General features: G+C 35.3%; 2 protein-coding genes across 2 annotated transcripts; one reads left to right on the forward strand and one right to left on the reverse strand.

The window, feature by feature from the left end:
- The first annotated feature begins 3,183 nt into the window (after positions 1–3,183).
- On the forward strand, positions 3,184–3,950 carry LOC108333752 (uncharacterized). Its single transcript, XM_017569229.2, has 2 exons — positions 3,184–3,369; positions 3,567–3,950. The coding sequence occupies exons 1-2, from the start codon at positions 3,235–3,237 to the stop codon at positions 3,798–3,800; spliced, it is 369 nt and encodes a 122-aa protein (XP_017424718.1). The 5' UTR covers positions 3,184–3,234; the 3' UTR covers positions 3,801–3,950.
- Positions 3,951–14,193: 10,243 nt separating this feature from the next.
- On the reverse strand, positions 14,194–24,285 carry LOC128194647 (uncharacterized). The gene is made up of 4 exons (XM_052870200.1): positions 24,198–24,285; positions 15,515–15,910; positions 14,584–14,610; positions 14,194–14,432 (listed from the first exon to the last, which is right to left on the reverse strand). The coding sequence occupies exons 1-4, from the start codon at positions 24,283–24,285 to the stop codon at positions 14,194–14,196; spliced, it is 750 nt and encodes a 249-aa protein (XP_052726160.1).
- Positions 24,286–24,864: the final 579 nt, after the last annotated feature.

Consider the following 24,864-nt stretch of genomic DNA (forward strand, 5'->3'; position numbering starts at 1 on the left):
ATTTCAAATATCCGGGTATTCTTCTAGTTGATCTTTCATGGCATCAAAAGAAGAAATTATTAAATAATGCTAAGCAATTTATTTGGGATGATCCTTTCTTGGTCAAGCTTGGTGCTGACAATATTTTGAGGTGGTGTTTCACTGTAGAGGAAGTTGTCGGTATCCTATGGCATTGTCATAATTCACCATATGGTGGACACTTTAATGGTGAAAGGACGATCGTCAAGGTACTTCAATCCGGATTTTACTAGCCTACTTTGTTTAAGGATTCACATACTCATGCTAAGAGTTGTGGCAAGTGCCAGAGGGTTGGAAGCATTTCTCGAAGACATGAGATTTCACTGCAAACCATTTTAGAAGTTAAGGTGTTCAATTGTTGGGAATTTACTTTGTTGGTCCTTTACCTTCTTCCTACAATAATGAGTATATTTTTGTTGTAGTGGATTATGTCAGCAAATTGGAGGAGGCAGTTTATTTATGATATCCTCACAATGGTTAATTGTTAAATACAAAATAAGGTTAGTTGCTCAAGGTTATTTATAAGAAGACATTGAACTGAAGTAAAACATAAGCTTTGTTACCTTAAAAGTACATGTTATTTATCATATCCTTATAATGGTTGATTACAAACCAAATATTTGTTCACATATGGTGACACAACAATTTCATGGTGGTCTGTGAAACAAACCATAACAACAAGGTCATCAAATTATGGAGAATTTTACCGCTACATGAGATAAGTTGTGAATGTGTTTGGTTAAGATCTATAATTTAACATGTGCAACAAACTTGTGGTATATCCTGAAAAATAATGGAATGAACAACCTTATATGAAGACGATATAGCATTGTTCAATTGAAAGGATGGTATAGAGATCCAAAAGATTCGTTATGTGAAAAATCTGGCAAATCTATTTATAAAGTCTTTGCCAATATTTATATGAGAGAGAAATAGAATATATGATGAACAATATTAGATTGAAAAAATAAACAATGATGTACTATTTTTCCTACACTAGGTTTTTATCCCAAAGGGCTTTTCTTAGTAAGGTTTTAACGAGACATATTCTCTAATAAACAAACACCTAAGGAGGAGTGTTATGATTTAATAATGGTTGTCCATTGATTTACTACATTTACTAATGGCAAACTCCTTAGCTAGGTTGGGCCAAAAGTAGGAGATGTGCATGGAAGGGTGTTTCATAGGATGGATGTTGCAGAAAAGTGGTGGTAAATGGTCCAAGGATGATGAGCTAAGGTGTGGATTGTGTAGAAGCTCATGGCCTCTGGGAGATATAGTGGTGATGATGTAGTGTTTGGTGGCTCCAAGAGAGGTGAGACCAACTCAAGGAGGAAGGTCACTAGAGGGGCCTCTAGGGTTGCTCTAGTCTTGATCTAGGAAGTGTATGACCATAATTTGACAGTATAACATTACATTAATCCAAGATGAAATACAAGGGTGGAAAAACCTCTATTTATAGGCCAAAGGTGTCTCCTTTTAACCCTAAAAGCATGATCTCCCACATTTTCTCTCATTGGCCAAAAATGAGACCTTCTAAGGAGTGGACAAGTGTTCACAAATCCTCTTCAATGATGGGAGGACATGGTCACTCACAAAACACAATCTTCTCCACTCCTAGAGTGTCATGTGGCCACTACTAAAAGCAAATTATCTCCAATGGTGGAGGGACATGTGTCCACTACCAAAAAGAAATCATCTCCACTCCTAAGGTGTCATGTGGCCACTTCTAAAAAGAATATATTCTCCAATGGAAGCATGATGCATGGCACACACTTTCCACATTTTTTTGGATGTCTAACTTAAGGAAAATCCTATTCTACTTAGGCCTTAATACAAGCCTTAAACAAATCTGCACTACATGGCCGAATACAATGGCCTAGATATCCTACACTACTCTTGAATCCATGTTCCATGATGACTCCAAAAAGAAAACTCTCCCTCTTAAAAAGGATTTGCCCTCAAATCTTCAATATGGAACAAGGCAAACTTCTTTATCTTCTTTGGAGTTTTGTGTGCTTCTCCACCAGGGTCAAATAGTCATTCTACAACACAAGTTAGAAAAGATGTTATAATAGTGAGTAAATGAAGAATATAACTCCCAACAATGATACACCTTAAATCAAATGAATGATCAAGATCTTAGAGAGAAAAAACCTTTTTTAAACTTTTATTTGTCTTGTATTGAATATATATATATATATATATATATATATATATATATATATATATATATATATATATATATATATATATATATATATATATATATATATATATATATATATTTTAAAACTATCCATTCCAAGAGTTAATTTTTAGAAATATGCCATCATTTACTTATATGATTGATTAATTTTTACTATTACTAATATGATTAATTATTCTTTATAACATTTACATATTTGTATTAACTATTTATTTTGTATCTGTTTACTTACCTATTTATAAATAAGACGTTTTCCTATAATAAGACATTGAGAAATTAATCTTCATTCTTGCTTTCTTATGCCTTTTTTATTTTTTTTCTTCTCTAGCTTTATTTGATAAAATATAATTATTTATAAGAATTATAATTCTTAAAATTTGCAACTTTTATAAATTATGCTTTCCGGATATAATTTTTTTCTCAAGTGCTAAACACCACTTTGTAGTATAGTGATATAAAAGAGAAACATTCTAGACGAAAACAAACAAACAAATAAAAAAATATATGAAAAATAAAATTGAAGGTTAAGATAGTGAAGAAAATGTGAGTAACAAGAAAGTTTGTGTTCAGAACCAGAAAGTGTAAGTGTAACCCTGAAGAGAAGCGAATAGCATGTGCAGGTATGATCATGGTACAATAATTGGAGAAAAAGAGAAAAGCTTGAAACAGATGTAATCAGAAGATTCAGTGTATAAATCCCTTTATTTTGGAAAGATGTGTCTGCCAAAACATAGTGTGTTATTATGTTATATCCCTTTGTTCTTGTCTCCTCCATTCAATTCACCTCATTTCCACCGATGAAGCTCTTAACACGTGTCATGAAAATACCACACAAAACGTGTTGAGTTGCTAATTCTCCATTTCTGATGACTCATGCTGAGCATATTCCTTTCTTCCACCGCCTGTCACACTCTTTTTTCTTCGTTTCTCTTCTCTCTATTCCTTCTTATATAACCTTCTTCTCATCATCGTCCTTTTATTAGGGCATCGTCATATACACAGAAAAAATGCCTAAGAGATTTCCCCATGTTTTCTCCAACAAAAATTTGTTCAAACACCTCCAATCAACTACTCCTATAACTGCTATAGTTAGTAGCAGTGGATTCTGCATCCTAAATGCAGATGCTCAAGTGCATACTCAAGTACAACTAACCCTTTTGAGATTATACAGTAGAACTTTTTTTTCATAGTATTATATAACTACTTTAAATGTTATATATGACTTTTTTTGTCGGTTTTTACATGATAATCTCATATTATAAAACTGTTGTAGGGTTTATATCATTAGTTTATGGTCGTTAAATTTGATGATGTTTTTGTTTGCCCTTTTGATTTTAAGGGTGGTGACTCAATTGTGGGAGCAGCAGCAGAAGGGGCAGTGAATGCAACAGAGGCGGTGGAGAATGTGAGAGAAAGGGCGAAAGCGACGGTGAATGCAGCAAAGAAGACTGCAGAATGTGTTGCAGAGTCAACCATGGCTGAGGCTGATACCAATGTTGTGGACACTGCTGAATACAGATGTTCTGAGGATTTGGGGGGCCATCTTGGAGATGGCCATGATAGTTATAGTTGAATATGACACTGTAGCTAAGAGTTTATGGAATCATATGTGCTAAATTAACCTATGTATTAAATTTTAACCCCTATGGTTTTTGCTCTTTGACTTTTAAGATATTGTAGTAATATATAAAACATTGAAGAAAACTTGATGTTACATGCTCTTTTTTGTTGGTGTCATATGAGCATAACTAGCTTTCTTTGGAGATAAAAAGCAATTGTATATTTTTTTTTTGGTAAAAGCAATATTATATATTAATACCACTTGAACCATATTCTGTTCACCACTAAATACGCTTGACTAGACAGTTTCTTCTTTTCTCATATTACGTTATATTACACTACAAATTATGTGTGACAAATTCTTCTTACCACAATTAAGTTAAGTCGAAATATCAAAAACACTTGCACTTGGAAAAGAAGTTAATCCCATTCATTACAGTTTTAAATATTCTTAACTAATAATATTAATAGTTAAAACATTGTTTTATATTATTTTTTTATTGTGTATATCAATGAGATATTCAAATGTTGTTACAAATATATTATATATATAATAAGTATATCAATAATGTGATTAATTGCAAAATATTGAAAAAATAATAATAATAATAATAATAAGTATGCAAAGTTAATTTTTGTTTAAAGTTTGCTTCTTGACTTAAAGTTATCCCTAGTTTATCTTAACAAAATCAGTTTATCATACCAATTAGACTTATCATAAGCTTCATGAAAAATACATAATAGGACCTCCTTCAAAAGATGTTAAACAACTCTAAAATAAGAAGTTTATTCCTTTCAATGATGCTAAACAAATCTTAAATAAGAAATTTATATTTATTATGAAAAGAAAATTAAGAATAATTCGAGATAACATAATATCATAAAAATAAAGTAATTTTCTTTTAAAAGAGTACTTGTCACAAAACACTAGAAGATTTGTTGAAGTTAAAGAAAATTTTGAGAGAAATTTTGAATGAGTGTGATATGTAAGATCACATTGTAAATTGTGTGTTTAGTAAACAATAAATATATTTCAAATAATATTTAATTATAGTTATAAATGATTATACCAGGTATTCAATTATAGTAAGAAGAACTGATTGTATTACATAATATTCAATTATAGTTAAAAATATTACCTTCAAAATAATACTCTCACTATGTAGTAAAAATATGACTATACGATATTTTTCGTTATTAAACTATAATTATATTTTTCGTTATTAAACTACAATGGTTGAACCGTAGTATATCAAGACATAGTAAAGAAAAGGAAGTTATAGAAGATTATAGACTACTATTAAAAATTGTAACCTATACTCAACTATAGGTTATAGTTCTTGAAAACCGAAGCTTATAACTTTTCGGGACAAAAAAATTAACAAAAAATGCATGTATAGGCTACAGTTTTGGGTAGAACCGTAGTTTATACTCTTACTTTAAAAATTATTTGAAAATTAGAAAAAGGGAATAGGTGGTTTTGGAGATAATTGTAGCCTAAAAGCTTTCAAAAAAAAAAGGAATAAGTATAGGCTATGATTTTGGTCTATAATTGACTTTAGACTACGGTTTTGGTTGGAACTGTAGGTCTATAGTAACTTTTTTTTAAATATTTTTTTTTTGTTTTTATTCCTATCCATAATTTGAAAACCTCAAAAACAATTACACAAATATATTCAAAATAGCCAAATCTCATAACAGAATACATGACAATTCTATATTAAAGTAAGTATTTAATGTACAAAAGAATCTACTAAATGCACAAAGTATAAATTGCATACAAAATAGACTAGCTATTTGAATTATTGTACACTTCAATTATATACTTGGCACATATTTTCCTTACATGTGATATTGAATCTGAAATCAATGGTTAGGGATTGTTGAAATTCTATAAAAACAATAATTTCAATTAGTACATAAAAGAAAAAATTTTAAAATACTTTGAAGTAAGTAAATTATTACTTGTTTTCAACATATTTGAATACTAGCACAAATAATGGTTATTATTCATTGTATAATATAATACTTACACTCATTTGAGTTGGGTTCTCTATTATACTACAAATATATCAACAAAATTATAAGTAATTGAAGAAGAAAAAAAAAGCAATTATAGTTAGACCAAACTGCTAACCTTGAGTGACATTTATGCCAGCCTCTTTATTGGTTTGCATGTGATCATGTTATGTGAAATGAGTGAACTGTGAAAAAAGACATTAGTTATGACACACTTATATAAAAAGAAAAGTTCATAAGTTTTTACTAATCTACTACTTGTTTGAGATGTATGATGGGAGGTTTATGCAATAAAAAAAAAATCATATAGAACTCTCATCAATTAAGGAAATCCCAAATAGCGTCAACGACGATACTAAATTAAAAATATAATCATTGTTAAACTTGAAAATATTGGATTATAATTATAATACAACAAATTATACTTACTCATTAATATAAAGGGTGAAATATATTTGCTTCTTTTGTCCTAAAGAATTGGTGATGTATCCTTGGAATTCATCCATCTTATTATACAGAGTCAATCACAGATCTTGACCAATAATTTTTCAACACAAGGCAATTTGGGCATTTATGACTCTTTTAGACTTTGTTGTGAATTTTCCTTTTTAATGTTGTTGTGTATGCAGTTGGCTTTAGTTTTTTAAGACTTTCCATTGATTTAGTTTGAACTTAATGTCTGTCTCGGGGTACGCTTTAGAGCTTGATGTTGTTATTGAAAGTTCTTAGAAATGAGATTTCAGTAGCGGAACTAACACTAGTGCAGGAAGAGGAAATAACACCGGTTAAAATTGGTTATAGGCACCGGTTCTGCAACCGAGGCATAAACAGACGAGGTAAAACAAGGTAGGTTTTATGCCTCGGTTATGAACTGAGACAAAAGTGGTAAGATTATGTCTCGAATTTTAGGTAACCGAGGCCGTAACACTTTTTTTTTTAATTTTTTATTTTATTTTAGGTAACACAGTTCAAGCAGCAGGAGGATTTGGTGACCGAGATTGACAAAAATGCAGAGAGTTTCCTTAACAGTGACCCAGAACCCAGAAGAGCAACCCATAACCCAAAACAGCAACCCAGAACAACAACCCGCAACCCAAAACAGCAACCTAGAACCACCTTAACAGCAAACCAGAACCACCATAACAGCAACCTAAAACCCAAATCGTGCCTCCATGATTCAATCTTCTCCACCCCAACCTGCACACAGAACCCAGAAACTCAAAAATCGCAGAAACCAAACTCAAATTGCAGCAACCAAACTCAAATCGCAGAAACCAAACTCAAATCGCAGAAACCAAACCTCCATTGACGCGGACAAGTTCTTTTCTTCCTGGCAAGACACGGGCTGGTTTTCCCCTTTCCCCCTTCTAAAGAACCCTATACGCGGGCTGGAGAGGACGGTAGGAGAGAAAACAGAGATGGTGAGGGAGATCGAGGAATTCTCGCTGCCGCCGCGTCCTCGCCGTTGTCGCGTCCTTGTCTCTGCCGCGTCCACCATCGTTTCTCTCTCGTCGAAAACCACCGATCTCGCGGTTGTGCTGGTTGTGTGGGTGTCATGACCGTCATCGTCGCGAGGGGATCTAGACTCGAGGACGGTTGGGGTCGTTGTAGCCCGTCGGAGATCTCGTCCATGGAGTGGGACTCGAGGACGAGGTCGCACTCGGAGCAGAGGATGTCGTCGGTGGAGTGGTTTGGGACGAGGCCGTACTCAGAGAAGACAATGTCGCCGGTGGAGTGGGACTCGAGGACGAGGCCACACTCAGAGTAGAGGATGTCGCCGGTGGAGTGGTCTGGGACGAGGCCGCACTCGGAGAAGACGATGTCGCCGGTGGAGTGGTCGGGGACGAGGCCGCAGTCGGAGCAGATGATTTCGTCGGTGGAATGGTCGGGGACGAGGCTGGAAGACGCGAGAAAGGAGGTAGTCTCACTAGGTTTTCTTAGATGAACATTTGGGGGAAAATTACCTCCTTCGCATATAAGAAAGGCTTTTATGCCTCGGTCCTGCTTGCCCCGAGGTTGTAAAGGCTTGTATGCCTCGGTCCTTCCTACCAACCGAGGCAGTATCTCTGCCACCACCAGAAAAAAGACTTAATTAATATAATATTTGTGGGGTTTATGCTTCGGTTCACCCTGATAATCGAGACAGTATTCCTTTAGACCTCGGTTACTTGACAACCGAGGCATATAGTGCTCTAAATATTACGAAACTGCCACCGTGTTTTGATACGCTTCGGTTTTGCTGGAACCGAAGTGTAATATGCGAGTTAAAATTACGATTTTTTACTAGTGTAACTAAATCAAACCAGATGTGCAAATCACCAGGGATGGGGTTGTGTGTTTGGATTCACTGTTTTGGAACTTAAGGCAAGTTTGATGGACTTCTTACACCAAAGGATTGGGTGAGGGTTTGTCATACTTAGGTAGGCACAACAAGAGGGATCTGAGTGTTCTAACTTCAGAAAACAGGGAAAGTGGAATTCTTTGCCAATTGTATGTCTTTTTTGTTTGAATTTCTTTTATGCAGTTTGCCTAGAGATGTTTCTAGTTGTTGGAAGATCCTAGGGATGAGATTTCAACAGCTGAAAGGGGATTACTAAGTGATCTTGCAACAAGAGGGATCTGAGTGAGGTTATTTAGGAAATCCATTTCAATCATTTTGCATATTGGAATTGTTGTTTGGTTGGTGTGCTCACGTTCTGCAATTTTGTTTCTTCTTTTCCTTATTTCTTTGTTTGTGTTTTTTTTTTCTATTTCACTTCTCTATATGTTACTTTTAATTTTATCTTTATGTTTTAGTTTTTGTAAGAAATTGTTGAAGTTTCTGTGTTGGTAAGTTTTGTATTTTGTTGTTAAGTGTAATGTTCTGTAATGTATGTTCAATATTGTTTTATTCGTTAAGCATATATATATATATGGTGCGTTAAGCGAATATATTTGTGAGTATCGGCAATGAGGTGAGTGAATTAATGAGGAAGAGAATTTATTCGCTTAGCGAATTTACGAGTTGAGCGAATCTAAAAAAAATCTGTAATTTTGTTCGCTCAGCGCACAGATTTGGTGCGCTCAGCGAATAAACACAAATTTTAAAAAAATTGTAATTTTATTCGCTTAGCGCACAACTCTGGTGCGCTCAGCGAATAAACACCAAAAAAAACTTTTATTTTATTCGCTCAATGCACAACTCTGGTGCGCTTAGCGAATAAACACAAATCTAAAAAAAAAGAAAAAAAAATTTCGCTCAATGAGCAATTCGCTCTGCGAATTTTTCACTGCAACTTTGGTTCTATTCGTCACCTTATTCGCTCAGCGAGTTGTTCGCTCAACGAGTAGTTCGCTACAGTTTTCTGATTTTGTGCATTTCTCACCATATGTTCAATGTTCTTTTGTGCTTAGCTAATATTATGCAGACAACTTCTCCTAAGACCAGGGTCTTCTTCAAGAGTACAACGTGCTGAGGCACAGGAAGAAAACCTTGTTTTAAACTATGATCAGCATAGGTTCTCCTTTGAGTTTGCGCATCTCCTATGGCCTGAGGGTAGGCCAGACTTTAGGTGGGGAAGTGCAAGTGCCTTATATGCATATGATGATTATGCAGGTGCAGATGAAGTTATCTTCAATGTTTAGTTATGTTATTTATGTTTTGTAATATGTTTTGAACTATGTGTTAATTGTAAAGACATGTGACTTTTTGATTTAATGGTTATGCATTGTCTTGATTAAGTTGATGTGATTCTTGAAAATGATAACACATATGACTGTGGTTGCAATGTGCTTCATATATTTTTATCTGTGTGTGAGTATGTATGACCAGATCTGTTGAGTGTTGAGAGCATGTGTTGAGAGTAAGAAATATGATGAGTTGTCTAGATATGGAGTTTACTTTTGCATGATTGTGATTCTACATACATACACACCTGTGTGGTTAAGGATGAGAGAGGCATTGTTTGATATTGATTATACAGCTACTTGGTCAAACAACCAACCTTAACACATCATGATACATTTGCGAACCCTTTTGAGCCTTGAAAATTTTTTCCTTCCACCTTGAGCCTATTAGATGATATCCTACCTTACACCCTAGAAGAGAACATGTATTATGCTTTAAAAGAGGTTAAGGTTGAATTCAAGTTTGTGGGAAGAAAAGATCAATAAAAAAAATATGATAAAAAAAAAGCTCAAAATGAAAAAGAAGGTTGAGTTGTGAAAGAAAATGGTATGTGATGAATGATATATTTTGGGATTTGAGTACTGGATTGGGAATTGAAGTTGTTCTCTTCTTAATAGGTGTCTTTTAATCCAAGAAAAACCATGATTCTTTTTCTAGCCAAGCCAAGCCTTAACCTGAAAAGACCTTTGGACTTAACCAATAGTGTGTGAAGTGTGTGAATAAAATGAAATGCAAAAGCTGATGAAGTTTTATGTCAATTCTACTGTCATGTGACAACAAACACTTGAGTGTGAGTAATGATAAATGATGATCTAGTTGTTCATATTCTATGCACAGATGATTTTGTGAGTAATGCACCATGTCATACTCGTTTGAAATCTTTGGGAATGCATGTGATTATTCTGATGTGCAGAGTCATTTTATCAAAATGTCAAATGTATGTTGTGATGCTCATTTTCTTATGTGATTTCATGAGGGCATGAAATAGTTCAAGTTTAGGGGAGTTGATAAGTGTGAAAAAGAGTTGTTTTTATACTTATAAATGAGCTCAATCTTGTAATTATTCATGTTGTTCCTCATTGAAAAGTTGTAATAGGTAGTATATTGTTATATAAAATATTGTACAGGAAATGGTGTATTATTTAGACTCTGTCAGCCAATTTTCGCAAAGCGAAAGCCAAAATTCGCACTGCCAGAAGAAGGAAATTCGCATAGCGCACCAGTACCTGTGCGCTGAGCGAATAACATCAGTTAAAGTGCAGCAGTTAATAAAATTCGCATAGCGCACCAGTACATGTGCGCTGAGCAAATTAATGAAGTTAAGTGTCTTTCAAAGACGTGACAGAAAGACATAAACATTCTTCTGACAGAAGTTCTAGACAAAAGAAAGAAACGAAAACATCTCAGGAACTTCCGGAGACTACTTCAAGGCATCAAGACACCATTGTTGCAAAGGATTGCTTCAAATGTGTACGTTTTAGATGACTAGGAGTAGTTAAATTTCTCTTTCGTTGGGATTGGATGTAATGAACTCACTGTGATGTAATTTTCCTTCGTTGTTCGTTCATATGCTCTTTCTTGAATTTATTATCATTGTATGAAAATATAATGTTATTTGAATGTCTTTGATTACTGGAAAGTAACTTTGAACATGAACGTAGATAGAGCACTTAAGTGATTTGGGATCTAGGGATAGACTCAATAACTTGATCATTCTTAACATCGGACTTAATGCAAATTGTATGTTAAATTGACTAAGGGATTATCATTTTAATATATTAATTTAGAACTAGTTGCTAAGGGATTAGGACTAGTATGCCTTGATGTGAATGTTTGAATGAAGTAATGAAATATTGAGCAGAGTTTTATATTCATATGATTCATGAAACCCAATTCCAACGAAGTTTCTTTTAAATATAATTCCTTGCACACCAACTGTTTGATAAAAATACCAAAAAGAGTTTCTTGTGTTGTTTTGTGCATTTTGATGTCTAATTGAGTTATAAAAGGAAGAATTGTCATGAATTGCACAAGTCCTTTGGGAGAACGATACTTTTACTTATTCATTGTATTACTTGGAACGATTTGGTATGCTTGCCAAAAATTTATCAAAAAGCTGAACCATAGGACCGTTCGGTCGGTAGAAGTAGTTATATTTTATATATCCGATCGGTATAGGCATAGTTTTGAAACCGTTCGGCCAAAAACTTACCTCTTCTCTTTCAGAACTGAACTGTAATATTGTTAATTGTGAATATTCTATGGTATGGTTTTATACTGTATTTTTGGGATGTCACAGTATTAGAGGTTGTTTTGATAGTTATTCAAATTTTTCAAAAATGGTGAGACAAAATCAAACCTTTGCAAAAGGTGCATCTATTAGCAGACCTTCTCTTTTTACTAGTGAAAGTTATGCATTATGAAAAGTTAAAATGTAAATCTTTATGGTATTTATTGATAGAGGTGTTTGGGAAAGTTAAAATGTAAATCTTTATGGACCATACTATTATTGTAAATAACATGCAGGAACCAAAGTCTTATGCTTAGTGAACTACTGAAGAAAATATAAGAGTTATGTGTGATGTTAGAGCTAGAAATATTATTTCATCTACTTTAACCTTGAATGAGTTTTATAGGATTTGTATATGTTTAAAAGTACTAAAGAAATGTGGGAGGTGTTAGGAGTGACACATGAAGACACAAATGATGTAAAGCATGCATGGAAATACTCCTTGATACAATAATACAAAATGTCCAAAATGATACTGATGAGGTTAATATAAAAATTTTGAATTCTTGGAATAGATCATGGCAACCTAAAGCGACTACAATAATGAAGTCCCAAAACCTTGTTATCATGTCCATGGTGGCCCTATTTGGAAAGTTAAGAGAACATGAGCTTGAACTTGGGCGACTTAATGAAGAAGAAGACCAAGGAAAGAAAAAGAACTTGGCCTTCAAATCTAAAGTTGAGAGGTGCAAAAGCCCTAAAGAAGATGAACACTCAGATGATGAATGTTTGAGTCACATGATCAAAAAATCAATAGCTTCCTAAAGTTCAAAGGTAAGGGACAATTTAAATTTCACAAGAATGATAATCATGGATCATCTTCAAATTTCAGATTCTATGATTGTGAAGAAAAAGGGCATGTTAAAGCATATTGTCCAAATGACAAAAAGGCTAATGAAAAGAAAAAGAAATTCTTCAAGAAGAAGAGAGCTTACATTGTTTGGGAGGATAATGAATCAAGCTCCTCAAATTAGCTATTTTGATGAGCAAGCAAACCTTTGCTTAATGTCCAACAGTTAATCATTTGGAAGCCAAGTAAGTATATCTAGCAAAAATTATGATTATGATGAATTGCATGATGTTTTTCAATAATTATTGCATGAATCTGAAAAACTAGATATTGTTCATAGGAAATTGAAAAAGAATTGTAAAGAAGTACAACTAAAATTTGAGAAAGCTCTTGAAGAAGAATAATTTTGAAAATGAAAATGTTAGATTTAGAAACGAAAGATGTCACAAATGTTGAATGTCAGTCTTGTAAGAATCACATGTTTTATTTTGATATTCTTGAGCATTTGCTTGAAGAGGCAACAAAAAATATTGAAAAACCTACTTTTAAGAAAAAGGATTTTAAAAACAAAAGTGTTCCTAAAATTAAGAATCAAATTAAAAGAACTCGTAGGGTATGGGTTGAAAAAGAACAACTTATTCTAGGAAATCAAATGTCGTTACATGCTTCTATTGTATGAAGAAGGGTCATACGTCAAACAAATGTAACATTAAACATTATGGTGTTCCAAATGAAAGATATGCTTGAATTCCTATTATAGAGTAACTTGTCTACAACCTCAAAGGACCCAAATAAGATTTTGGGGACCAACATTCTTCTATTTTTGTTCTGTAGGTTAATTTCAAACACTACAAAAAAGTTGGGCATTACCGAAGGCCAGAAGCCCTCGGAAACTGCCATAAGCCGTCGATAAAGGGTGTTTACCGAAGGCCAAAAATCCTTCGGTAAATCGCTTGTCGCTAACAATTACCGAGGGCTTTTGCCCTTCGGTAATTACCGAGGGCCAAAAGCCTTCGGTAATTACCGAGGGTCAAAAGCCTTCGGTAATTACCGAGGGTCAAAAGCCTTCGGTAATTACCGAAGGGCAGAAGCCTTCGGTAATTTCCGAAGGGCGAAAGCCTTCGGTAATGACCATACGAGGGTATTTACCGAAGGGCAGAAGCCTTCGGTAAATTGCAGAGAAGGTTTCAGAGAAATGGTATTTCTTGTGCAACCCAGACCTGTATATAAAATTTCAATTACAAACAGACCTGCAGATCAGTTTTCAAGCACATACAAACATGCATAATGTGCATCTCAAAGATGCAATCAATTATCAATATCCATTGAACATCAATTAATCCAACGAACATCCATTAATGTATAGATAATGTAATTCTAGTGCAAATATAAAATAATGTAACAAAAGGATGTTCTAACATCCAAAGTCTGGAAGTAGATCTAACTAACATTGAAATCATATCAAGTCAAAAATGTTCTAATATCCAAATGTTTGTGTAACAAGTAATAAGAAAATGAAACTAATAATGTACATAACTATCATCAGAATGATCTTCATCATCCTGCTCCTGTACTGATGGCTGGACTGGTGTGGGTTGGACTGATGAGGGTTGGACTGATGAGGGTTGAACTGATGTGGGCTACTGAGTGGCAGCAGGTGATGAGGAGGGTCGTGGCTGGGTCGGAGGGATATTTTGTACGTCCTGTGAGGTTTCTGGTAAGACTCTCATGACCTGGGACTTAAAGTTTGTAAACTCTGCTCTGAGATCAGTGATCTCCTGGTCACGTTGCCGGAGTTCCTGCGTGAGGCGAAGAACGACCTCGTCAGGAGTACTGGTGGAAGAAGAAGGCTGGTGCTTCAGAGTACCTCCTCTGGATGCTGTATAGTTTGTAGCAAGCTGTCCCGCACCATACACTCGTCCTTTTTTCTTCCCACCAACGATGTCGATCCAGCACTGTGTCCTACGGATGTCATCATCTGCATTATTGGCATCATCCGGTGTAGGAGCTGACTCATGTTCAGATCTAACCTGTGAAAGTCTCATAGAAAAGTCTTCCTGTTGAAACATTAAAAGCAATGTCAGGGAACGATAATATAACATAAATGAAAAATTAGTAATAGTAATAGTGTTATTTGCTTACATGAGTCTTCCGAGATCTTTCATCAACAAAATGATTAGTTCCCTTCCGAACATGAGTCTGTGCAAATACCTCATCAACATGGACCGCCCGTCCTAGAGCCTGTGCCTGTAACATAATTAAGAATTACAAGCGTACATATGAAATAGAATATACATAACTTATGTATGAAAGAAAAAGTTATGTAATGAGATTATACCATACGAATGGCATGCTCATGAATGGTGATCGACCCACTAGTATGCAGGGTGCCACCCCTTTTAGACGCTCTGTTCCTCTGGGCTTTGGCACATTTATTGCGAAACTCTATTGTATTCCAATGAGCCAATAAAGAGTTCCAAATTATTTCACCCAGCCAGTAAGGGCGCTGTCCTGCATTGCGGGCATCCCTAAACATCTCTGACAGTCGATGAGATGCTTTCATGTGGAAATTTCTGTGTATCTGACTTTCATGTTCAGGTTTCCACTGCACCTTCATCTGTAACATTAAAGAGAACAAACATTGATTACAGAACATAGTAAAATAAGAGGGACAATTAGTTAAATAGATTGTTCACCTGAAAGCGCTGCCAGAAGGGCTTTTTGTCGTCATCAGGAATTGCTCCCCAAGTAGGCCATGGACTTAGAAACTGTTGCTTAATTGAACGTGTGATGGCCTGGGAAGCAACCCTTGATGGAATAAACCTGCAGGATAAAAGTCAAACATCTCTTACAATAGGGTTTAAACATCAAATTATATCAAGATATTAAAAACTTACCCTTTACCATACGGCTCAATCCATGGTCGATCATGGAGGGGCGGATCAAGTCCTTCGCCATCACCATCACCACTTGAATCTTGATCAGCAGATGGTATGACAGTGTCAGAAGGCGGTATAACAGATGAGGAAGGTATAAAAGTAGGGTCAGGGACAGAAGTGTGGGTTATAACCACAGGGGGAGGAGAGGGGGTTATAATTACAGGAGGAGGAAGAGGGTCTGTTGCGGGGGTAGTAGAAGGGTGTACTACAGGGGTAGGAGTAGGGTCTACTGAAGGTGTAGGAGTAGGGTCTACTACAGGTGTAGGAGGCTGTACTGTAGGGGTAGGAGGAGGCCCCACAGATGATGTACTGCCGGCAGTAGTGGTAGGTAGTCTAGCAGGCACCCTAAGTACATACTTTGGTGCCTGCCGTTGCCTCTTTCTAGGCCTTGCAACCCCCTTTCCTTTATCAGGACGTTCTGAACCTTGTCCTGTCATTACTGCATTGAAATGGTTACAAATAAAGCGAAAAAATAGAAATGATTAACGAAGGATCAATGGTTTTTAAAGTAAATGTATAAATAATTGCATACAACTTTTAAGATGGTATTGTAGATAACTCTATTGAAATGACAGTTCAATTTGCTACAATGGATGTCCAACATTCAATCGTCGTCATCATGATCTTCATCTTCATCTTCTTCTTCATCATCGTCTTTATCATCATCATCGTCGTCGTCATCATCATCATCATCATCTTCTTCTTCTTCTTCTTCTTCTTCTTCTTCTTCTTCTTCTTCCTCTTGTTGTTCTTCATCACCTTGTATTGTTGCTTGTAATTCATCTCCATCACCATCAGGGTCGACCAATGCGGTTATACGTTCAACTTCAATAACTTCTTGTGGTTGTGACATTTGGTCAAGTTGGTAGGCAACGTCTTCCTCAACCTCATTTGAGTCAATGCGACCTCTAGGCTTGGTTTGTATTGCTACGGCCCAACCACGCTTGTCAATATTGCGGAATGGTGGATATGGCACATAATAAACTTGTCTGACATTAGTTGGTAGAATGAAAGGATCAAACGGTCCATATCTTAATCTCTGGTTGAGTTCGACAATATTAAAGCGTGGATCGACTCTAGTACCAGCTCTAGAAGGATCAAACCATTGACAATAAAAAAGTACTACTCTGTTTGGAGAAGTAGTGCTGTTGTACTCTAACTCATATATTTTATGAATGATGCCGTAGAAATCATCATAAGAACCCTCTGTTAGGCCCTTCACATACACACCACAATTTGATGTTTTCTTTCCTTTAGACCATTCATGTGTATGGAATTTGTAACCATTGGTGAAGTAAGTGTGTCATTCTTTGACACATCTCATTGGCCAATTCGAGAGATGTCTTAACTCTTGAACCGTGGGAGTTAATGCCTGATTAAAAACCTACAAAGGTACTAACAAAATTATAGAAGCAAGAGTCAAATTAACCTTGCTATAAATGTAGGAAAAATAACGGACCTGATTTCTAAACCAATGGGGAAACTCTGAATGTATTCTAGCAGAAGTATTTCCTTCTGCGACTTGCACAGCCACAATAAATGAGCTGGTACAAATGAAATTCATTATTGTATAACAATTAAAGAAGTTACTAAGATAAGAGATGGATGATGACATACTCAAGGTACGGCTTTACTTCACTGCAATTGATCAAGACATGGACATGAGCAGAGTTGAATTCGGCATCAGTTAACCAATGAGTGAATTCTTTCCCTGCGTGACGACCTGTTTGTCGGAAAACTGATAATGCACCTTCACGTGGTTCAACTTGTCATTGCATTTCATTTCTGACATGAGTGGGGGACAACATGAAGTTCTTGAAATAATGTGAACAAAAATACGTTGTCTCTCTGTGCAAGTAAGCTGCACAAATTGAGCCTTCTACTCTAGCTTTATTTTTAACTGAACGTTTAGATTCTCCCATAAACCTTTCAAATGGATACACCCACCTGTATTGCACAGGTCCCCCAAGCCAAGCTTCATATGCAAGATGAATTGGAATATGCTCCATTGAATCAAAGAATGCAGGAGGGAATATTCTTTCTAATTTGCAGAGAATAATTGGGATATTTTCATCCATCTTTTTAAGGGAATTCTCCTTTAGTGTCGTGCAACACAGATCTTTAAAGAAATTACTGATTTCTATCAGTGGATTTAACACGTGCATTGGCAAACAACTGAACGCAAGAGGGATGAAAGTCTCCATGAATACATGACAATCATGACTCTTCAACCCTTGAATAGTACCGTTCTGAACATTGGCACATCTGGACAAGTTAGAAGCATATCCATCTGGCATTCTAAGCTCCTTGATCCATCCACACACTATTCTTGCCTCGTCTTTTGACATGGTGTAATTTGCTTTTGGTTTAAATAATCGGCCGTTACCTTGCGCCTTCAACTCTAAGTCTTTTTGTCCACAATACAAAGGTAAATCTTTTCTTGCTTTCTCATTATCTTTTGTCTTACCTATAACATTCATAACTGTGTTGAAGACATTGTCAAAGAAATTTTTTTCTGTGTGCATGACATCGAGGTTGTGTCTTAGCAAGTTGTCTTTCCAATAGGGAAGTTCCCAGAATATGCTTCTTTTAGTCCAATTATGCCATTCTCCAAACCCTTCTATCCTATTCTGACCACATTCAGTAACTTTTGGATAGTCTTTCACTCTTCTCCAAACGTGTGATCCAGTCAACTTCGGCGGGGGCATATCCGTTTCAACTTGCCCTTTGCGAAATGCCTTTTTGTTTCTTCTAAAGGGGTGATCAATGGGCAAGAACCGTCGATGGCAGTCAAACCAACTACTTTTCTGGCCATAAGTCAATTGGAATGACTTTGTATGTTCCATGCAATGTGGACAAGCTAATCGACCATGCGTGCTCCAACCAGATAACATACCGTACGCTGGAAAGTCATTAATAGTCCACATCAAGGCTGCCCTCATAAGGAAATTTTGCTTCCTTGAAACGTCATACGTCCAAACACCAGTCCATAACTTCTTCAAATCATCAATCAAAGGCTCCAAATAAACATCAATCAATGATTTGGGATTAGATGGACCTGGTATTATACACGATAAAAACATGTAAGGCTTTGTCATACACATCTCAGGTGGTAGATTGTATGGGGTAACTATCACGGGCCAGCATGAATATGGTGATGCAGACGCCTGAATGTACGGGGTAAACCCATCAGAGCATAGACCAAGTCTGACGTTACGTGGTTCACTAGCAAAGGATGGATGTTTACGATTGAAGTGCTTCCAAGCTTCACCATCAGAAGGATGACGCAAAAATCCCGGAGTTTTGTTACCATCATGCCACGTCATGTGTTCTGCTGTTTGCATTGAAGTAAACAATCTTTGTAATCTTGGAATTATAGGCAAGTAGAACATGGACTTTAAGGGAATTGGTTTTTTTTGCCTCCGTCCAGCATGCATTGTATGATATCGAGGTGAGCCACAAAACTTGCATTCAACCAACAATGCATCATTTTTGCCATTGTCATTGTCATAGAATAACATACATCCATTAACACAACAATCAATCTTCTTGACATCCAATCCTAACTTTGAAACACATTTTTTGGCTTGGTAATAATTCTTCGGCATGAAATTGTTTGGTGGTGTCAAATCTAACATCAATTTTGTATAGAAGTCCACTGCTAGAATGGGAACGTTCCAATTAGATTTCCCAGCCATGAGTCTAATGCACACTGACAATTTTGACTCAGATGAACCTTCAAATACAGGTAGATTTGCCTCTGTCAGTAAATTGTAAAACCTCTGCGTCGTTTCATTTGGAGGCTCTTCATCATGACTATTGTCTGCTTCTTCAGCATGGTGACGAAGAGCATTGTCGACCATCTCTTGCATATAGGCAAATTGATCTATCTCAGATGTATCTACAATAGTATTCGAACCTGATGCAAGTCGTTTTTCAGGTGCAGTGGAGGTCGAAGGAATTTCTTCACCATGAAATGTCCAAACCGTGTAATTAGGCATGAACCCTTTTTGGTAAAGGTGAACTTTGACGACTTCATCTTTCAAAATCCTTGTACATTCGCACTTGATACATGGACATCGAATCCCTCCATCAAGGGCATAATATTGATATCGTCGGGCTGTCTCCACGAACTCTTCAACTCCGATGACAAAAGATTCCTTCAAACCTCTCCTTCCACTATAACAACGGTCGTACATCCATCCACGATGGTTGGGAAAATGGGCCATGTTCTGTGACAAGCCAAACAAATAAAAACTTAGCCAAAACAACAACAGTCCATGTGACATAAGTAATAAACCTATTACTACTCAAGTCGAACATGGAAGGCAACTTCAACACTATTGTCATAGGCATTCAATAAGGGCATCCAAAGAGAAGTCCTCAGTATTGAAATGCCCCTGACATCCTAAGTGATTATGTGTACAATTTGGGGGAGTCAATAATCTGACATCACTAAAGTTCTCTTGTATAGAGTACTTTGACATATTTTGTACATTATAAGTGTTTACGGTACTGTTACCCTTCTCATTCTATTGAGAATGTTTTTAGTACCATAAGAAATTAAATGACTACTTAACTTAATGAAGGAGTAGCCTAATACATGAACATACAATATACAGGAGCATACAATAAATACATCAATATACAACATATAGATGAACATTCACTGGTGGTCTAAATGCAGGTTTGCACTTTTAGTGTATTTTAGATACTACTTTTAGGTTCTTAGTTGTCAAATTTTGAGTTTAACCTACTACTTTTAGCTACTTCATCTATTGTATATTCGGAATAATTAATAGCTATATTATGAGCATGGCTTTATCACTTTCCAAACATAAAAGTCAGACAAAACTCCTAAAAGTTCAAAGAGAATTCATCATTACAAACTACACTTTTAATATATGAAGCAACTTCAATAAGTTGCTTCTGTCAGAGATGTTATAAATGGTAAAAACCCATATGTAGTTGCATCTTTAATTATTACCCATATTGTTCATAATATGCACTTCCATTTTCAATTATAATATGGTAGTTAGTGACAGCAAACGCTGCATCTAAACTTCGTTTATAAACTTTTCTTAATTGCCTATTCAATCTTTGGTCATCTAAGTTGTCAAATTGAAGTCTAAAATTCTGTGTTGTCCAGTAACCATTTATGGTGAGTTTATGATATACTTTGGTGCTAATTTGTGTCAGGAGCGGCTGCAGCGGAATGGTTAGCGTGGAATAACAAACCAAGAGGGTTTTTAATTCAAACGTGTGCCTTTTAATTTCTACTCAATTAAACTTACTTAGTAATTAATATTGACAAATAAAGAGAGTAAGGTTGAGAGAAATTTGCACAGATGATTTTATCCTGGTTCGGATCTTACCAATGCTACGTCCAGTCGCTTATCTCAAAACAAGATAAACACTTCACTAATCACAAAACTATTACAAACTACAATCACACAGATACAATTTGTAAAAGTTTAGAAAACACCTCTCTTGAAGCCACAAGAGATGAAACAACACCTCCTTTGAATCTTCACAAAGGATGAAACACTTCCTCCGAATACTTCACGAAGGATGACTTCCTCTTCCGAACACTTCCTTAGACGAACCAAGGATGAACCAGCTATTCCTCTATCACCGTAGCAGTATTTCACCAACTCTACAGACAGAGTTTCCTTAGCTGAGCAAGAGCACACAATTCTCAAAGAGTTCAGAGATGTTTAGCACAAGGGAAGAGTTGTAGTTGAGAGAAAATGAGAGTCTATTTATAGACTCATCTAAAGGCTCCTCCATTTTTCGTTTTCAACCTTTCTGACAGTGTTAATCGATTAGCTATAGTGGTTAATCGATTAACAACCCAACGGATACTTCAACGGCTCTTAAAACGGCTAGTTTTTCAAACGGTCCCTGTGTTAATCGATTAACAGCCCTTGTTAATCGATTAACGTTGCAATGTTGGGCTTCTTCATGGCGCACTGGAACAATCGATTAACACCCTCTGTTAATCGATTAGCACTGCACAGTTTTGGCTTTTTGGTTTATTTTTACATCACTTTTGAATGTAAACATAAAACTACTAATTTTCCTATGTTCATACAATTATTACAAAAGATTACAAGTCTTCAAAAGATCATTCTTCATGAGTCTTGGTTGTTCTTGACTTGATTTGGATATCATCAAAACTTCATCTTCATCATTTTGCTAACAATTTGGTGTTCCTTAATGTTGTTTTAAACTTAGAATCATCCAAGCATATTACAGGTTCTTTGTACTTTAATGTTGTATTTCACATAAGCTTTTAATTCTAACCTTGTTCTTAGTTGTTTTGTGTAGTTGTGTTTGCATACATATAGGTTCTGGTGTAGTCACACCAAAACTAGGCTCTATCTATCACTAATGTAGGATACTGATTGAAAGAGAAAGAAACAGAAAACAAAGAGGGAATAACAGCCATACACAAGATAGAAATAGGGAAATGAGAGAAAGCAGGACATGAAAGACTTGTCAATTTTCGTGCTGATGTTATTCTTTGCTAATTGGCAGTTTAAAGAAGTCCTAAATGTTTTTTTAAACTTGTTAGAACAATCAAATTGAAGTTGGATTCATCTATGTGTAAAATAGCATATTCCAACCTCATTTTTTACTGAAATTGGGAAGTAGAAGGGTGAATATGCGAAACAGTTTGCTTTTGAACCCGATTAGAGTTCAAACAAGTTTCCATTAATGAATTAAAGTTGTTGAATGTATTACTAGAGTCTTAGAATTAAGTGTCCACGAATTTAGTTTTAAAACCACCAATCTTGGGTCAATTGTTTTGGTGCACAACTGAAAAACATAAACTGATTTGCTATTTTGTCATCCAAATGCAATTTAGATTGTACCAAGACCTGGTTGATTGCTTTCATGTGAAAATAAATTATCAAAAGAATTAATGCAAGGTGTTAAAAAGGTTTTTGAGTATTCAAAGATCAATAACATCAAAACTGATTTTCATTGAGGCAATTCATGAAACAGTTTCGAAATAACTTGATTTCAATCTGCATTTCAATTTTCTTGCTTTCCTAATTTGTTCTACAACCATTCCTAAGGTCTAATTGTGTGCCTCCTTCATTTGTACACCCTTTTTCATTGCTTTAAACATCTGAACCTAAATCTTCTTATGTCTTGTATTCAAACAACCAATTTGGAAACTTTGTAAACTTTTTTTAATGTAAAACACACTTGGGAAGTGGAACAAAATTGACTTCAGTTGTTGAAGGCCAATTCCTTTGATTCTAGTAAAGATCTTAACTCTTGACGTAGAAGAAATTACTAAATTGAAGAGGATAATCTAAACCTACACATTCTATGATCTTACAAACATGGTAAGATGTGTCATGGCTAATTCTGAGAGATTAGAACCAATGGAAGAGGCCATTGTACATGCTTAATTTTATGAAATTCATCATTCACAAATTAAAGTACCAAAACAAACCTCTTACATATTTGGCAATCAGTTTCAAACCATAGACAACAAAGTTTCACAATCCTCAATGTTTACAATATCATAAAACTTCAATCAGGATAACTTAACATTCAAACTCAAGATTCACAACATCTAAGAACAACATCAAATTCATGAAATAAGAATAAAAAATAAAATGACATAGATACAATCATCCAATTTAAGTTTAGGTCCCCATACCTTTGCCTTTGCTTTCCTTTCCTAGTTAAGTCTTATCCGTAGACTCTCCTCCTCCCTTTGTGGCCACAATCCAAAGTCCTTTAAAAGCTGACCCTAACACATGAAACGGATCCTCTAAAAACTCCTTTAAATGTCCACACAAAATTCAATCCAATTTTAAGAACTTACAGTCATTCCAAATAGCCTAACACTTTAACATAAATTATATTAAACTAATGAACTTCCTGACAACTATAAAAAGCATATGGAACTGATTTAAACAAAGAAAGTACAGAAGTGTGTTAAGGATGAAAGAGTAATTTCAGAAAGATGGACCTCTGCCACTAATTAGGTAACACTTAATTCTGAAACAGAGCCTATGCCACTAAAACAACCATGGTTGACTATAATCACAATGCTTAACACCCATCCATCCTTTTATTTTTTCCCCTTTTCTGGAACCTTTTTAATCATTTGACATTTACTTTGATCAAAAGTTAGAGCACTCTCTCAACCATATAAAAACAAAGCATGCAAATTAACACAGGAGATAAGACAGTTGGATTTGGTTTTGGACATCTCACTCATGAAAATTACACAAACAAAGCATGCAAATCAACACTTCCCAACACATGACTTTATCTATTTTTTTAGATTTAAAAAGACTAATCATGGGAAAGACCACCATATATGGTATTACCCTGTTGGAATCATAATGTACTTCCTTATAAAACCAAAGTGAAACGAAATGATGTTAAGCTCAACATGAGTTAAAGGACACGCCATTTAGCTATTTTAACAAGAAGTTCATTTTGATGGGACTGACACTACAAATTGCCATGAACTCAACCATACAAGTTTGCACTCACATTTAAATTAATTTCCTAAATAAACTCATGAACCAAATTTCTATTGTAGGATCATCAATCTATAACATTATTTATTTTCTAATGATAAAGGAATAAATTTGTTTAATAACAAGACTGATACATATATTCTTAATCATATAAACCTCAATCTGGATTATGTATTTGAGTACTACAACTTGAAGAGAAGCAAACATCATTTCCCTGGACAAGACCAACATCATTTCCCTGGTCAAGACCTTCGGGTTTCCGTTCTCCAGTAGCCATGGTTCGTGTTGGTGAGAACCCAGTTTTGTTATGTGGAGGTTTTAGCTAGAAGAAACACAAGCCAAAAAATGTGATGCAGTGAGCCTTTGGTTTTGGCAGCATAAACCTAAAAAACTACAGAGGGTATCTTCTTGCAGTTACTATAGATAGCTACGTGTGTGCATGTAGTTTTGTTGGTGAAACAGAAGAAGCTAAGGGTGTATTTATAATAAGCCTTTTGAAATCTATGTGGGAACCTTCCTGGAAGTTTCCCTTGCTTAATATTATCTAAAAATTCCTCTTAAAGGTCATTATTAGATGTCATTCAGATCTAAAAATTAAACCTGGTTAATATAATTTTCATTCGGGTCTTAATCCTTGTTTAACATACAAAACAAAATATGTAGCTGTTGTTTCAAACAGAGAAAATAAGGGCTGATCAAAGTACAAATCACTGTACTGCTATACTTTACCATGGATCTTTAACAACTTCACTTCAAAGGATGTAAATTTTGAACAATTATAATTATTAACTTCTCACTCTTAGACCAAGATGATTTTATTATTATTACTTAAATAAAAATGTTTATAAAATACTGT

This window comes from Vigna angularis, chromosome 11 (genome assembly GCF_016808095.1).
Source record: "Vigna angularis cultivar LongXiaoDou No.4 chromosome 11, ASM1680809v1, whole genome shotgun sequence".
In the NCBI taxonomy this organism is placed as follows: Eukaryota; Viridiplantae; Streptophyta; class Magnoliopsida; order Fabales; family Fabaceae; genus Vigna; species Vigna angularis.

Coding starts and splice junctions, on each gene's coding strand:
- LOC108333752 (XM_017569229.2), top strand. CDS start 3,235: ATGCCTAAGAGATTTCCCCATGTTTTCTCCAACAAAAATTTGTTCAAA. Junction 3,370..3,566: donor ATGCTCAAGTGCATACTCAA/GTACAACTAACC, acceptor TTTGATTTTAAG/GGTGGTGACTCAATTGTGGG.
- LOC128194647 (XM_052870200.1), bottom strand. CDS start 24,285: ATGGCTACTGGAGAACGGAAACCCGAAGGTCTTGACCAGGGAAATGAT. Junction 14,611..15,514: donor TCAAGATTCAAGTGGTGATG/GTGATGGCGAAG, acceptor ATGTTTCAACAG/GAAGACTTTTCTATGAGACT. Junction 14,433..14,583: donor TTTCTATGAGACTTTCACAG/GTTAGATCTGAA, acceptor CAAACTATACAG/CATCCAGAGGAGGTACTCTG.